The sequence below is a fragment of the Chionomys nivalis genome, chromosome 25, assembly GCF_950005125.1.
Source record: "Chionomys nivalis chromosome 25, mChiNiv1.1, whole genome shotgun sequence".
NCBI lineage: Eukaryota > Metazoa > Chordata > Mammalia > Rodentia > Cricetidae > Chionomys > Chionomys nivalis.
The window spans coordinates 24,591,137-24,608,174 of NC_080110.1; the positions used below are offsets into that span (position 1 = coordinate 24,591,137).

General features: G+C 36.7%; 1 protein-coding gene across 1 annotated transcript in view; it reads right to left on the reverse strand.

Moving 5' to 3' along the window:
• Positions 1 to 17,038, reverse strand: part of Trhde (thyrotropin releasing hormone degrading enzyme) — a 369,227-nt gene that overhangs the window by 44,356 nt on the left and 307,833 nt on the right. The window contains exons 13-15 of the mRNA XM_057758096.1: positions 6,115 to 6,262; positions 4,046 to 4,143; positions 2,536 to 2,643 (exon numbers count right to left, since the gene is read on the reverse strand). Of these exons, the coding sequence (XP_057614079.1) occupies positions 2,536 to 2,643; positions 4,046 to 4,143; positions 6,115 to 6,262 (354 nt within the window). The remainder of the gene's footprint in view (positions 1 to 2,535; positions 2,644 to 4,045; positions 4,144 to 6,114; positions 6,263 to 17,038) is intronic.

Consider the following 17,038-nt stretch of genomic DNA (forward strand, 5'->3'; position numbering starts at 1 on the left):
GGTAGAACAGAGGAAGCTGACTAAGCAAAGCAAGCTTGCTAGTTCTTTTATTGTTAATTTAAGAAAGTTCAATTTAGCACCAACTATCAACTCTCCTTTGTGGTATTGTTCTACTATTACAGTGTCATAAGAAAAACTGAGATGAAACCTCAGATTTTCACATAGCTCAGTGAGCATCATGAATCCTTGCTTCAGTAGACTACTGGTGTGCACACCAAGGAGTTGGTTAAGCAAATCTAAGCAAACAGAGTAGGTTCTACTTAGCAAAACTGCATGTCCCAATACAGCCTTAAGCAAAGCAGAGTCCATAAAAGCAAGGAAGAAAGCAACGAAAGAATCATAAAATGTTTGGCATGAATTTAATCACCTTATGCCCTTGAAATAAAGGCAGAACTATCAAAACCAAAATGAGCTGGCAAATTATGCATAAACTTTCATTTTTAAGGGAATTATGGGAGTAATAGATTATGAAATCTTGTGAGTGAAAAACACTATATTTACTAAACTAGTTAGCATCCTCCATGTGGGTGCCTCTTAGAATCCCATCCTCCTGTTGTTCCCCTAGTCCAGACCAGTCTACCACAGTCTTACTCATTCCCAGGGCTGGGCTCGGGGGAGCAGAGAACTTTTTCCAAACAGAAATCTCTTTCTTTGCCATGGACTCCCTGATTCTTCTGGTCACAATCTCATTAAACACAACGGTCACACTATATTGTTATTAGAACTAGGCATTATTAAGTTTGGGATCACCTCTTCTATTTGCTTTCCATCTACAAGCTGATACAAAACTTACCTAATAACAGTTTGTGAAGAAAATGAATTATTTTAAAATTAGAGCATTTTAATAATTATGCTTTTTAGATGTAGATGCTAAGTCTGTATGCTCTTTGGGAAATTATGAGTCAAATATTAATAAAATGGTAAGAAAATATGTTTACATGAATAAGTTCTTTGAATGATTAAAAACAATTAGCAGCTCTAAGAAAGGACATGTTTTTATAGTCAATAAATAAATGTATCAAAAGGAAACAATGCAAAATTAAAGGATAAGAGAGGAAAGATTATCCTTTATAAATATTACTATAGTTCATCTTTTTTCTCATATATATACAACTGTCGGTAGGCATCTTTGTGTTCTAATTGCAAGTGGTAAAATTGAGAGAGCTGGTTGATAGCAGCGAAGAGGACTTACAGTGTGTCCAGTTCTATAATATAGTTTTCATTTTCAGAACACTTAGCACAAAGGGCAATTTGCCCTAACAATAGTAAAATGCAAAAAAGACGACACGTTAGTCCTAGAAAACACAGATGACATTTAACCATTGACTTAACTACATGATGGATTAGTTGGCAGCTGACAGTGATAAAATACTTCCCTCCTTAACTCAGAACAGGACAGCAAGAATCCATTTAAAGGGCAAATGGGAAACTGTTATAAAAAGTGAGAAATACTAAAAAAAAAATTACTAAACATTACAGTGAAAATTTTTTGCCAGAGACCTTTCCTTCAGATAGATTTGCTATTCTTTGATTTGGACTCAGCAAGATATTAAATTTAAATGTGAAATGGTTACTGGGATGATTATCATTTTTCCCCTAAGCAAGTAATAGAGCCCATAGTTCTATATGTTTATCTGTGAGGTCAGCACCTATATCAGAGACAAGCCTCTAGTGACACACAAGACATCATTCTGTAAATGATGCAGTTACATTCTGTAAATGTAAAACATCATATGTAAACTGCCTTGTAGCTCCTTTTCCCTTCCCATTAGATTGTGGATAATCATGGAAGCCAGAAAGCAGAGAAAATTGAAACCAGCCAAAGTATATATACGTGTGTGTGTGTGTGTGTGTGTATAACAGAATAATTAAGACTCCTATAAATACAAAGAAGTGTCTTTACATCTGTAAGATGTGTGTGTAATCTATAAAAAATATGTAGATATATCTGTCCCTCTCATTAAAATATGGCATTTAGTAGAATGCTGTTTTTAAATGATTAAATATTTTAGTTATCCATTTTTATATTAAAATTATGCATCATAATATTCTAAGATAAGATAAAAGTGCAAGGTCACTGTCAAGAGGCACGCAAAGAGCAAAGGACTTGCTTATAACCTTTTTGTTTTCAGTTTTTCATTTGAAAATTGGTTCTGTGACTTTGTTGATAATATATGCTGGTTACTTTGAATAAATGTTTTAACCTTTATGAAAACCTTGAAGAGTTTAAATTTTATTTGTTTTTCTTATAAGAAAGTTACTAGACTTAATTCAAGGCGACACCTCACATATATGAGGAATGAGGACCTACACAAGGTAAGTTAGCCTTTACTGGGATGAGTGTTAGCTTCAAGGCTGCCACCTTGCACACAGGGAAGCTGAGACAAAGATTTAAGGGTACATTTCTCTTGTCTTGCTTTTCTCAAGTTGATGAGAGGAGCGTGCCCACCTAGCTCTGAGACCTCATTGAATGCTGCCACAAGTACAGGATGTGAATTAGATGCCACCGGAAGTACAGGATGCACTCTGACTCACCTGTTCCTATTGCTGGAAATCCAGTCGGAAATTAGTGTGGACGCCTGCTGGTGACAGTGTTTGTTCCCGAAGCTGCATGCCAGCATGATCACTTCTCTCCGTAGTTCCCTACACATTGTCGGAAGGGGGAAATATTAAAAGAAATATCAATCTGAAGAAAATCAGAGAAATTCATTTCAGGGTAGATGGACAGGTGATTAATGGTTGCAGACAAACAGGTGACAGAAACAAGAGAGAGATGGATAAACAGAGAGCTATCTTAGATATGATGGGTAGTCTCCACTGTCAACCTTACTGCATTTAGAATTACCATGGGGATATATCTGTGAATATATCTGCCACACCAGAGATACTTTGCTGAAGAAGCACGACCCCTTGTGACTATACATGGCACCATTCCATTGGCAGGATTCCAGTCCTTATTCAGGGAAAAGGAAGATGCCAGTAGAATTTATCTATCTCTCTTTGCTTCTGGATTGTGCACACAATAAGATCAGACACCTTTCTCTTCATCCGTCATATATTGTGTCACATGGAATGTATCCTAGTAAACTAAGGATCAAAATAAACTCTAGTTTTGAAGAGAACTAATACATGAACTCACAGGGGCTGTTACAATGTTTATAAGACCTGCACAGGTTCAACACATAGGCAACCACAGCACTGAGAAGGAAAAGTGAACACCAAATTTTACCCCAACTGTAGAGCTTTTATTATTGCTACCTCAAGGGAAGGAAAAATCAATTATCTACTGTCCAGTGTCACTGTGTATATACCCCATACTCCAGGATAGCCCCCATGCCCAGGTATAGTGGGCCATCACCAAACTGATTCCATGGGGTTTTTTTGTTGTTGTTGTTTTATGGCTTTTTGTTGTTGCTGTTGTTATTTTATTTGTGGCTTTTTACTTTCCTTTTTCTTTCTTTTTTTCTTTTTTTGTCTTATTGGCTTTTGTTTGCCTGTTTTTCATTTTGTTTTATTTCAGCTTTTTATAGACAGAAGAGAAAGAACTTGAAGTTGGGTGTGTAGTGAAGTGGGGGAGAATTAGGGAGGAATTGGAGGAAGAGAAAACATGATCAAAATATGTGAAAATAAACTTCATTTTCTTTATCAAGAATTTTGTTAAAGCACTGGGAAACGTAAATAAGATGGTAGATAAGTAAAATATAACACAAAATAGGTTTAGATACAGAAATCCTATATTGATGAGTAAAGAAAATAAATTAGACAGAACGGGAGTTGTGCAGACTTAAGTCTTTCCTGGAGATAGTCCTTTAGTCAAGGGCATGGGTTCTGATCCCAAGATCACAACACAGTCAGATCTTAAATTAAAACACAGTCATGAACTGCTTTGTTCTCAAGATCAGGCAGCAAAACCTCTGTTGCTCAGCTGCAATCCTCCAAGGAAAGGGAAATGCAGAATGCGGAAAGAGAGAAAGGCAGTCCCATACTGCTGCGGGCAGAGTGTTACACAGCTCTGGGGAAAGAGAACAAGAGAATAAAACAGTACTCGTGCTGGTAGGATGCTTGAACGAGAGATCCATTGAAGTTATTTTTTGGCCATCCAAGCTTGATATACGTTGTTGCAACTTGTTTTAAAACATATTCCTACATGGAGAGAGAAAACAAGATAATATTAGTTTCATCTTCCCAAATTTGGTAACTTGAAAATTAAATCTGGGTAACCCACAATAGTGTTCTCTTATGCGTTTATTCAGTTTCCTGTTTAAGACATAGAAGACTGTCCTCATTCCTTCCAATTGAATAATTTCCAGTGCTAAGTATTTCACATGACAAATTTTAATACAGTAAAGGATATTGGGATGGTTCAGGGTGAGATTCATGCATACAGATATGTAACCATATGCAGCTACACATTAATAAGATCTAATGCACTTTTTAAGGTTCTGCTTTCATCTGTGTATAGGTGTGTATGCCTGTGTGAGCAGATGTGTACAGGCACCTGGATGGGCCAGAAAAGGGTAACTGATCTGCTGTAGTTGGAGTTATAGTTGATTGTGAGCTGCCGAACACAGGAGCTGGTGATTGAACGGGGGTCCTCAGGAAGAACAGCAAGCATTTTTACCCTCTGAGCCATTTTCTTCAACTGAAATATCTAATATTTGGGCATTTTGCATCAATAGAGTATAGTCAATGAAAAGGTGTTATACTGGTTCAGCCAATAGGCTACTATCATGGAAGAGAAGATGTGCATAACACTTCCTCACTGTGATTTAGTATCACAACTTCAAATATGTATTCAGCTAACGATACATTTAAATATCAATACTGCTGTAAAATAAGCTTCCCCACTTTAACGTAATCTTAGATATTTGTCTAAGGAATGAAAGTGCTAAAATTACAACAAGGACGTCTCTTAACTTTCACCGTAAGAGTAATCTAACATGATATACTATTCAAAAGTATAAACATACACAAGAATGTATTTTGCCTTTTTAGGAGTTTTATAGTTCAGCATCTCTTTGTTAGTGAGAAAGGGAAATATAAGACTTTCTCTAGCAGACAAACATTATCCCCTAACTCAAATGACACATTTCCTTGCTTGTCTGTTGCTAAGGGCTTATGCAAAACTAACAACAATGGCTAGGCAAGCCATGATTATTCTCATTTTAAAAAAGTAAATTGACAGTCACTTTCAGGAAGCCTTGGGGTAAGGAAAAAGGAGACAACTGTGATGAACATCAGACAACCTAGATGGCTCTAAAAACATCAAACCACCAACAATCTATCCTTGAATAACTTCCATTGTGTATGTTAATTTGCAGAGTCATTATGTCATAAGGCACAGAATGATTTCATAAAAACATAGTGCAGGTTCTTAAAATAGCTAAAGAAAACCGTATCGTACACTCAAGCAACCAAGACAAGAAATTGAGGAATCAAAAGATCATTAGCTGTACTTAATCCTGGTATTATTCTAAATTATCATGGAATCCGATTAGATGCTGTTGGCAGTAAAATTTTGGTTTCTTGGGATTTGATCTTAAGAAATCTGGTCAGGTACCATTTTGGAATGAGTGTCATGCCTCCACATCTGCCTGGATTATCTGTTGTTTGCTGCTCCGCATCCCCTTGGACCCAATTATACATGGGCTTTGGCCTCAATGTTGCTCTTATCCTTGTTAATTAAGGAGGTGCACTGGATTCACCATGCCCTTCTGGATAAAAATAATGACTAAGATTCTTTACTGAAACTATCTATATTCTGTTAAGTTTTCTGGGATTCCTCTACTCAGGTTAAGTCCTTGGCGAACACAGAGGCTTTTAACTCTCAGGAAGTAAGTTTGAACTTTATGGATTTGCCACATACGTTCTTCCTTAAATTCTCGAGCACTTAAGCTTAATTGACACTTTTAGGCCAGAATAAAAGGTACCTTGTGTTAAATTTCTTTTTTTTCCAAATAACTGCCATCAGTATCGCATAGAAAATCAGGACAAAAATAACAGCCTAAACTTGCAGGAGGAAATGAAATAATTCAGACTCGGTTGCAAAGAGTGCTTAATGAAAAAATAGTTTATCGTCTGAAAACTAGAAAGAAAAAATTATATAATTTTTACGTTGAAGACATTGTAGTTCTCCATGCGGTCCAGTAATTTATCCAGAGGATAAAGAGCTCGGCTGGCAGCATGCCAAGGAAGAAAATCCTTTTCCTCAGACAGGTATCTGATAATCTCGAGGGGAATATTCTGAGGCAAATAGCCTGCCCTGCACAGTCAAAAGAAACGTAGTGTTAATTAGATGCAGAAGAGCTGCACAATGATGCAAAAAATGAAGATTTTATTTATGCAAATAAAAGACAGAAAGCAAGATTCATCACAGTCTGAAGAAAGGGCACGCGGTGATATGAAAATAAAATCACCCACTTTTAAAAACAGTGCTCATAAGGATGCCAGAGCCACTTAACATATACAGAGGCAGAGAGTTACAATTTTACAAGAATATGAACACATCAGAAAGTGTTTTTGTAAAGGAGAGAATCTCCAAGTTTGAACTGAGCCAATAGGTATTTCTTTGACAGAAACTCCAGGAATAACAAGTAATTGAAAGTAATTGAACACTGTCTTGTGGTTTTTGTAGTTCTGTGTAATGACTTTTAGCTCACATTTTTATCTAAAGGATGTCTAAATAAGCATCCATTCCTGTTTTAAATATGTGTGCTATATAACAATGTAAACATTTTTGATTGGATGCATTGTGTATGTGTGTGTCTTAGTTGGGGCTTCTATTGCGGCAATGAACTACCATGACCAAAATGCAATGGGGGGAAGAAAGGGTTTATTTGGCTTACACATCAACATTGCTGTTCCTCACTGAAGGAAGTCGGGACAGGAACTCAAACAGGGCAGGAACCCAGAGGCAGGAGCTGATGCATGTTTTGGAGGGGTGTTGCTTACTGGCTTGCTTCCCATGGTTTGCTCAGCCCACTTCTTATAGAACCCAGAACTACCAGCTCAGGAATGGCACGACCCACCCCCACCATGGACTAGGTGCTCCTCCATTGGTCACTAAATAAAAAAAAAAAATGCCTTACAACTGGATCTCATGGAGGCATTTCCTCAGCTGAGACTCCTTCCTCTGATGACCCCAGCTTGTGTCAAGTTGACACACAAAAGCAGGGAGTACGCTGTGTTTGTACATATTGGAATGTGGCATGTTACTGCAAGTATATGCATGCCACAGTGTACATGTGGGGGCCAGGGGACATCTTCGAGCCTCTGTCCTCATCTTCTTTGTTTGCAACCAGGTCTGTCTTGCTCATCTCTGCAAATGCCAGGCCAGGTGGCCCACGAGTTTGCAGCAAGCATGCCTCTGCCTCCTTTCCTCTCAGAGGTGCATTATGGGATAATAAACACGTGCTGCAGAATCAAGCTTTTTAGTTGAAAAGGGAGATGCTGGGGATCTGAACTCAAGTCTGTCAGTTTTATTCCAAACTCTTTACTCAATGTGCCATCTTGCCAGTCCAAATATAAAAATTGTTTTGTACATGCTGAAATGAAACATTAAGAAGTTGCCTGAGCACATTTTATCTATAATTTAAGGGGGTTCAATCGAAAAGAGGAACCAGGGAGATTTGTGTATGTTGACTCTCTCATAGATCACATACAAATGAGAAACTGAAGCAATGTCTATTATAGTACATTAGAAGATGATCTTGGCCTAGATGTCTCAACTATATTAGCAGCGCCATTCATTTGACTAGACATTTTTAAAAAACTTAATTATATTATGGTCTGATACTGATGTCTTCTCAAGTTCTTATATTAGAAACTAATATTTAATGTGTGGTCTCAGAGGTGGGGGTGTTTAAGTAAATTATAAGAGTATAACTCTCATGGATTACATGGATGAACTATATAAGAAGCTCAGATAAGCTTGCTTCCTTCTAACGCTGATGGCCACTGAGACAACAATTGTATACATACAGACTTTTAATATTAAAATATAATAAAATAAATGTAAGAAAAATCACATTCTATTCATTCTCTTATTTAAACTTCACAATTTTTTTAATTTTTTTAATTTTGCTACTTTGTGTTTGTATCTGTGTGTGTGTGTGTGTGTGTGTGTATTTTGTCTCCATGTATGTCTGTGCACCACTTGTGAGCTTTGTATTAACAGAGGAAAGAAGAGGAATTGAATTCCCTGGAATTGGAGTTACAGATGGTGTAAGCTACCATTTGGATGCTGGAGGTTAAACATGGATCCTGTGGAAGAGCAGTCAGTGCTTTTTGCCCCTGAGCCATCTTTGTAGCCCCCTCATTGTTCTGGTTTCTTGTTTTTTGTTTTGGTATTTGAATGCTTTCTGTTTGTTTTGTTGTTGTTGTAAAAAAAAATCTTTTTATTTGTGCATAATAAAAAGTGGTCATGGTGGTAACAAATTTATCATTTCTATTTATACATTTTTACATAATATTTAGTCCTAAATGAGATTTACCAAAATTAGGCTATAGGTAAATATAGGCGAATATTGTCATACTGCTGTGTTTATATTGTTGCTAACAAAAACTAATCCTGAATATTGCACTTCAATTTTTCTCAAAAGGCAGTAAAACACTGTGTGTCATTCTAAAGATTTTGATATGGCTACAATGCACAATCAGTCATACCTAATGTGACTATCCCTAATTTCCGGTTTTTTCTATTAGTAATGATGGTTTTGAACACATCCTAAATGACACTGTTCACATTTATATTTTCTTATATAAATGACATCAATTTACCTGGGATGGTGTCAATAAGCAACTTTATTATTTAGCTAGGATTCTCTTTCATAGAATAGTTAAATTTTGCTTTCCTGAGTTTGTTACCATTAAAGAAGAATGTTATTTTTAATAACATTGTATGATTGAAATTAAATATTGTCATAGCCAGAACCTGGAAACAACCTATATGCCCATTGACTGAAGAATGGATAAGGAATATGTGGTACATTTACATAGCAGAAAAAAATAATGACATCTTAAAACTTGCAGGCAAATGGATGGATCTAGAAAACATCATATTAAGTGAGGTAACCCAGACCCAGAAAGACAAATGTCATATGTACTCACTCATGAGTGGTTTTTATATAAAGCAAAGAAAGCTAGCCTATAATTCACAATCCCAGAGAAACTAGACAATAATGTGGACCCTGAGAGAGACATACAAGGATCTATTCTACATGGGAAGTGGAAAAAGATAAGCTCTCCTAAGTAAATTAGGAGCATGGGTACCACGGGAAAGGGAAGAAAGGGAGGGGAGAGGAAGGGAAGGGAGTGGAGAAAAATGTGGAGCTCAATAAAATCCATTTTTTAAAAAGAGAAGAGCGGTGGAAAACTTCCTATAAAAATAAATTAATTAATTAAATATCATTTTTAAGAGAAATTTCCCCTCTTGTTGTCAGACAGAGGACTATAGGCGTCTCCCCAAATAATACAGGATGTTATTATTGTCCTGGTTTTCTTAACTTGAAGGTAAGGTCTTCAGTGAAGACAACATACATTTCTGGTACAGGATTTAAAGGATTCAAGCTGGAGCTGACCAAGGACTTGACCTCACAGTATCAGAATTAGGTACACAAGTTTTCAATAGAGAGGGGTAGCCAGTGGGTCTACCCAGCTGCAAATTCTATGAAATAAAATAATGACTGAGCTGTCAAAAAATCCACAAAGGTGCAATAGACATACTTTTAGCTTGGAGGGTAACCAATATTTGCCTAATTGGACTGACATCCCACTCAGTAGGAGGTAACTCATGACTGGTAATGTTACACTGAGCCAACCTCCTGCATAGATGACACAGACATGACATGTCTTATTGAACAATATGATTCTTATAAAAATCATAACAAATGACATTATGGAAATAAACATGCAAGGGAGAAAGGGCTTACATATGATTCTACTATGAATGCTCCCTGTAAAAATTAAGTAAAGAATTCCCATATTTTTGTCTATAAAAAAGTTAAACCAAGAAACATTTTTGGCATGAGAATTTAATTCTAATCTATGTATCTACAATTTAAACTTCTAAAAACAATTGTAAGTTTGAAAACTTGAAAAAAAAAGGTTTTCAAAAAAGTTCACATATTTCATTCTTCAATTGCTAACATATGCAAGTCTAAGAAGCAAGACTCAGATCTAGGTATTTAAAAGACATCTGGCATTCTGAAACAGAGGAAGAAAAGTGAGGCTAGGGTGGTTTAAGTCCCACATAACACTAAGGCAAGGAAAGCAATCATTGCATACAGAAATAGAGCAAGCTCTGTTTCGAGGCCTGTGGAAGAAATTGCTAACGTACACCGAAGCCTGGGCTTTCTGTTTCTTCCTTAGACACATCACAAATCTAATTCCCCAAAGTTAGCATAGCCATGTGACTGAGATCTAACAACAGAATATGAATGTGAGTGGCTGCCAGTTAATGTGATTTTATATATACAAAATAATCCACCTGGAACCTGGAGAATGGCACGGCAAATCCTCTAGCCTATTCCACCCATTATGCCAGTAGAAAGTAACTGCCATTTTATTCAGTCCACAAACATGTCTGGATTTATTGTTTTAAACAGTTAACCTTCTCTAATGTAGTTTTCAAAGAGAATATACGAAACCGATTACGCTCAAATTACCCTCATTCTGCCTTACTACCAACATATGTGAGTAATTACCTCCTACATAATTCAATATACTTGCATTTAAGTCTACTAGACCAAAATATGGAGCTACCCTTAATTGGCCAAGGGGATGATCAGCTTCATTGCAAAATGACAGATAGTTAAGAGATAATGTTGGTTACCTAGTTTAGATGTGTTTGGGTAATGGGCCGGTAATGATGCTGGTGATTACTACTAGTGATAATAAAATCAATATGGGAAGAGTGTGGATTCCAGTGAGTGAAGCATCACGTCAGCCTGCGCAAGGGTCCTGATGCTGAAATGCACTTTTTTTAAAATCACATTGTCGGGACAAAAGTTGCTAGTAATATGGAAGAATCGCATGTTTTCAGAATATTTCACAAGCAATTGTGTTCACTAATGTCTTAAGAAAATGTCATAGCTGCTATCTAGCCCTCTACTACTGTGGTGAGGGTGGACATGAGAAATCAGAGGCAAGGCAATGGGGAACATTAACCAAAAACTTGTTCACAGGCACCATAGAGCTGCTTCTCCCATCCTCCATGGGTCCCACGTCTTTCCCCCCTTTCCCTCCTCCTTTTCCATTTTGCTAGTGCTTGAAATAAAATATTTCTTTAGGCATACAAGACAGCATTTTTATAAGAAGGAGATTAAAACCAGACTATATTAACTGATCTTAAAGTGCTCTGATCTTAACTAGTTATTTTCATTTAGGATACAGAACCTGATTTTACAAACCGTTCTGAATCCCTGGGATTGTTACCTCTTGGGTCTTCAATGATGGGGAGCTTTTATAAGAAAAAAAAAATACCTTATTTTTCATTGTGGATTTTCCTATAAAATAATTGATTCATTCATGCTTTGAATCTAGGTGTTGGAAGGCAATATCCTCAGAATATTCTGACAACACACACAGAGACGCTTATTGCTTAGTTGAAAATCATTTAAAACCAAGAAATAGCCTACTACATATTTAATAATATATGAAAAAGACAAAAGATACTGCTCATGTCCTTTAGGCACAGAATATTAAAGCATGGCTGAAATGCTTAATTGAAAATATTTAGTGGTTTTGATTTGCTATCCTTTATTATTCATTATTAAACGACTTATATATGCTCTTTGTAGGAAGATCCTATAGCTCAGATAGAATCCCCAATAGCACTCGGAGAAAAGAATAAAGGAGAAAAATCATGGGGGAAGTATTTCATTCAGCCAATTGCACAGTTTTTGAAAAGAAAGAATTATCAAATCTATGCTTTGCTGAGTTACTGTCCTCAGAGATAGAAAAGGAATTAACATGTGGAGCTTCCTTGAATTCTGAAGAAAAGCAGCACCGCAAACAGTTCTTCTGTTCCTCCTCCTAATCTTACTCCTCAAGATAGCTGATCCCAGGTCTCACTTAGGAACCTCTTTTCTGGGCTTCTGTAGCACTTACATCAATGTCTATTACAATAACCATAAATAATTAGGATAGACTATGTCATTGCTTTATCATATTCTTTTCATTTCCTGGGTGCAGGTCCTTAAGAAATGAAAGTGTGTTTTATGTGTCTTTTAGCCCATATCTTATTGCAAAAACTGGCACTAAGTGGGCACTCAATAAATACTCCCTAAATTATTCCAATAATATCATGTCATCAAAAAAAAGAGCCAAGTTATCTCAAACTTACACATTATCAAAATTTGCTCAAAAGTCAACATTTTCAAAGGTTAAATGGTTGAGCAAAATGGGGAGATTTTAGTAGAGTGCAGTATTATCTCCATCCCTTTTATTATTGACACATATAGATGGTGAGCTCATTAATATCTAGTCAATAGCTTTGAATGCAGAAGTCAAAACAGAACAAAATAGCTTCATAGGCAATGAGAGGACACAGCCATTAAGTGAACTCCTCCGCCATTGTTGATTTGCAAACTACTCTCCTGAAAACAAGGTTATGCCAGAAACTTAAATGCTTTGCTGAAGCATGGGGAGGCCTTTTCTTCATGGTCAGCAACTCAAAAAAGGCAGCTGACAATGTTCCACGCTTTCTTCTTTAGTAAACATTTAATAATTTAAAACAAATCAATTAGACCTATTTTAGCAACATGCACACTCTCATTTCCACCATAGCAACCGGAATTATATCTTCACCCAGACTTCTTTATTCCCAAGCATTATTTCATAAGTGATTAGCCATCATCTTAGTACAGTAGGTCCCATGGATGTCAAATGTTGTTAGAAATAGGGCTAGTGTTTGACCATTAAGTGGAAAGGCTAATAGATATGAACTATTTGTCCCCACAGAAAGAAAAACATCTGTTTTATGGAAAAACTAATTTGTAGAAGACTATATTTTTAAAAATTATGCTATTACACATTGATAACCCATTGTTTACCAGTTATGGGAAAACTGTCAATTTAAGAATAATGAAGTCACTGTTCAACTTCACTGCAGTTTTGCACACTTACCACATAAAGTGGCAGTTTACAAGAAAATATCATTGTGCCCATCTTACCTGGTTGAACACATTAGTTGGAAATCACTGTCAGAGCTCTTAATAAAAGCATTGTCAGGTGACTCCACATGAAACTACCCCTCAATATTCCATTTTAATTAAGTTTAACTCCTTCCTCCCCCTTCCTTCCACACTTATTAACATTTGCCTTGTTTGATTTAGTATAAAAATGTGACATAGAATATGAGCTGTTATAGAAAAGAAGGTAGAGGAGGCTTGTGTTAGGGGCTTCAGTCCAAACTGCCCCAACTTGCGCATGTGTTTGAATTCTTGGTTATCAGTTGGTGGCACTGCTTGAGAGGTCATGCCATCCTTCCATAGAATTTCCAGAATGGGAGTGGTGGGGCACGGATGGTGGGCCTTTTAATGTTCTCTACATGTTTCTTGAGACAGCCTCTGTTTTCTATCTCCTGGTCTGAGCCATGTGAATAGGCAATCACAAGTTCCTGTCCCATCAATTGAGATGCTGATGCTATGACCATGACTCCCCTATCATGACGGAGATACAACCTCTGAAACCAGAAGTCAAAGTGAATCCTTCCCCCTTAAGTCATTTACGATGGGTATTTCTGCCACAGAGACAAGACTAACACTTGTAATCAGACTCTATTTATCACTGAATATGTAGGAAATATGTGAGGATTCATGACAGAGAAAAGCTTCTACAGCTCGGCTTGACAATCATAAACGGGGGAAAGAAGTCAATTTCTTCTCCTTTTGTCTTATTAGCATTGCAAGTTAATACTGTTTAAATGGAAAGACCTTTCAAAGTGAAGGTTCACCAAATGAGAAAACTGGCTGGCGGAAAAAGATGTTTGTGTTCAGCAGAAGTTGAATTGAGAATACAGAAAAGTAGAAAAGACTTCCCTTTCTTAAGTGTTCATTAAAATCACATCATCCTGTTGAAGCCTCTCCCCAGTGTTTTCCTTCAGTTGTTTTATCTGTAAGTATTTTATTATCCTACCAGGAGAACTAGACCCAGGTCTGCAATTAATATGGCAAGAGTTCAGCTTATACAGGTGGTTTTCATCTGGCCTTTGTAAGCACCTTCTACTTCACCTGAGAGCCAGAATATACCGGAAAGGCCAAAGCAGAGCAGCTGTGGTTTACTGCATGTCTGTTAGTACTGTCCTATAGTGCCAGGGTGAAATCCATCCTTCCTGAACTTGTGTCTGCTTCTTCAGTAGCCTTCAGCTATGGCTCAGTGGGCTTTGGCATGAAGCAAGATGCCTAGGGCAAACTCTCCAGAACTCCAGGCCCACCAGAGTGCACACTGTCATGCGTGTGTCTACACTTGCACTACACAGCAAGATCTGGGATGTTTCTCATTATAATGAAAGGCTCTGTAACTTTCTGAGCTGAAAAATGGTATACTCTGACTTACGCTTTGAAAGCCTGACTCTGGCATCTGTGGAGGACAAACTCAAATGTGTCATAAGATCTTTCCAGAAAAGAAAGAAGCCAATTATGATTCCCTAGTTGATCCTCTCACTCTATGAATACTTGGAAATTTTATATTTAGCAAGTGAAATGAATGGAGTGAAGACAGAACCACTGACTTTCTGGGTTTTGCTAAGCAAAAGTTTGCTTTTCAAGGTATGAGAAACAAAGCTTCCTCAATCTTCTCCAAGCATAGTTTAGTTGTATAAACAGCTCTAAAAATGGAGGGGACACCAAGAAAGCGTCCTTTAGTCAACAAGTGGGTATGCTTTAAAATAAAATATCCTTTATATCCAAAATACTATATATTTATATCTGGGTTAATCAATGAAATTAATAGCAAATTTAAATGTAGAAAATAAATTGATTGAATACAGAAAATCATCAAGATAGTTTATGATTTCCAGGGAAAATTGAATTCCTACAACGATATTTTAGCTCTGTGTATTCAGTTGTGAAGTTTTCTAATGATCTCAGGAGACACTTGGGAATATAATAATAATAGTAATAAAGCAGGATTTATTCCACAAGGAAGGTTTACTTCCACAAGGATATCAAATCATTTACCTAAATGACCATACATCAAGGAGTTTGCTAACTTCCTATATGACTGCTTTGAGAGTAGTGTGTGAATAAGAGAAAACAAGAAAAGAAAGCAAACATCCCTCAACCCTAATAACTTCAGAATAACCATACATAGCTCCTTCATCCTAAAAACTGTCAAAAGTTTTTAATATATGTTTGTGTGTGCATATGTCTGTGTATCATATACATATATATATATTATAGTGCACATGAAAATTTACATAAATTAAATTTAAATTCTATATTTTTCCTGCCATCATAATTTTTAAGAAGGTCCAAGGATTTGTTCTAATACTATTTATTATGTCAATAAAATAAGTTTAATTCACTATTGTAGTGTATTTTGGGTAACTGCATCTTTTAAATCCTGAATAAAAAGGTCATGAATGCTCTGTGCATAATGCTTTGCATGTTCTGGATAAAAATATTGCCTAAATTCATATTAGAAAGGTAGATGCTAACATATAGCCAATATCAAGTACCCACTGTAAATCTATGAGTATAAATTTAAACCTTCGTCAAATCACAACTTGTTCCAAACAAAGGAAAAAGTAACCCCAGATACATGAACACACACACACACACACACACACACACACCAGAACATCAGTGATTACCAACGTGGATACACCATTTTGTGTGTATCCATTTACTAAGTAGTTCTGTACATGAATTAGGTAATTAAAAGCTAAAACATTATACCTATATCCAATGTACCATTGAAAAAAGTCTCTGAAAGATTTCCTTATGCCCTGGGGTCATATTTTAAATTAATGTAGTGTTAGTATTTACCAGATATTCTTTTCCTAAGACCATGATATCCTTAACACTACTTTAAGAAGGCTCAGATCTTGGAGAGATACCAAGGATAGCCCCCATCTCACCAAAAACTCTCAGAAGAGATACCAAGCATGGCCAATCTTACATAAAACTCTCAGAAGAGATACCAAGGATAGCCAATCCCACCTAAAACTCTCAGAAAAAATACCAAGGATAGCCCATCTCACCTAAAACTCTCAGAAGAGATGTCAAGGATAGCCCATCTCACATAAAACTCAGAAGAGGTGCCAAGGATAGCCCATCTCACCTAAAACTCTCAGAAGAAAATCTTAAAGCCAAGTCCACTAGTAGTACATCTATAGAAGTATCAGTATTGATGCATTTGAACTCTAACTTCCAGAATCATCTGAAAGCCAAAGACAAGAAATTCGGGAGTGTTTTGTAAACTGCGAAGAGCTGCACAAATGTGGACAGCTTTAAGAACTGAAATCGAGAGCTGGAATTCAGCAGCCATGTCAGACATCTGTATTCTGACCTTGATTTGTTCCTTACATCCAGCAACTAAACCCTTGTACAGACCCCAGCTCATCCATTTTCCCTGTAGAGACAAAGCACCAAATGATAGTGTAATTGCCAGGGGAAAATTATTACGCTATTCTGAATTATTTCCTTCATAAATCCCAGGCCAGTCAAACAGGCTCTGTCAGAAAAACGACAGGGTTGCTGTACAGCCGTAGGAATCCTACACACAAATGTTCCATAAATCCCTGAGCATCACAACCCTCCAAAGTCATTTTGAGTCATGTGTTTAAATCAGGAGCAGGAAGTCAGGCTGGCAATGTGTTGGTCAACACTAAGGGAGCAAAGAAAATGAGATGTACTTGGTTATCAGTAAGCAAAAAATTCTGAAATGTTTCATCATCTGTCTCATGTACATTGCATGCCACATAGGAAGCACTATTTTATGTTTGGTCTTGAACATTTTAGTTTATCACGTGCATGAAAAATGAAGCAGCTTTTTATTTAATAACAACTAAGGCCTATTATCCTCAATTCTTTTA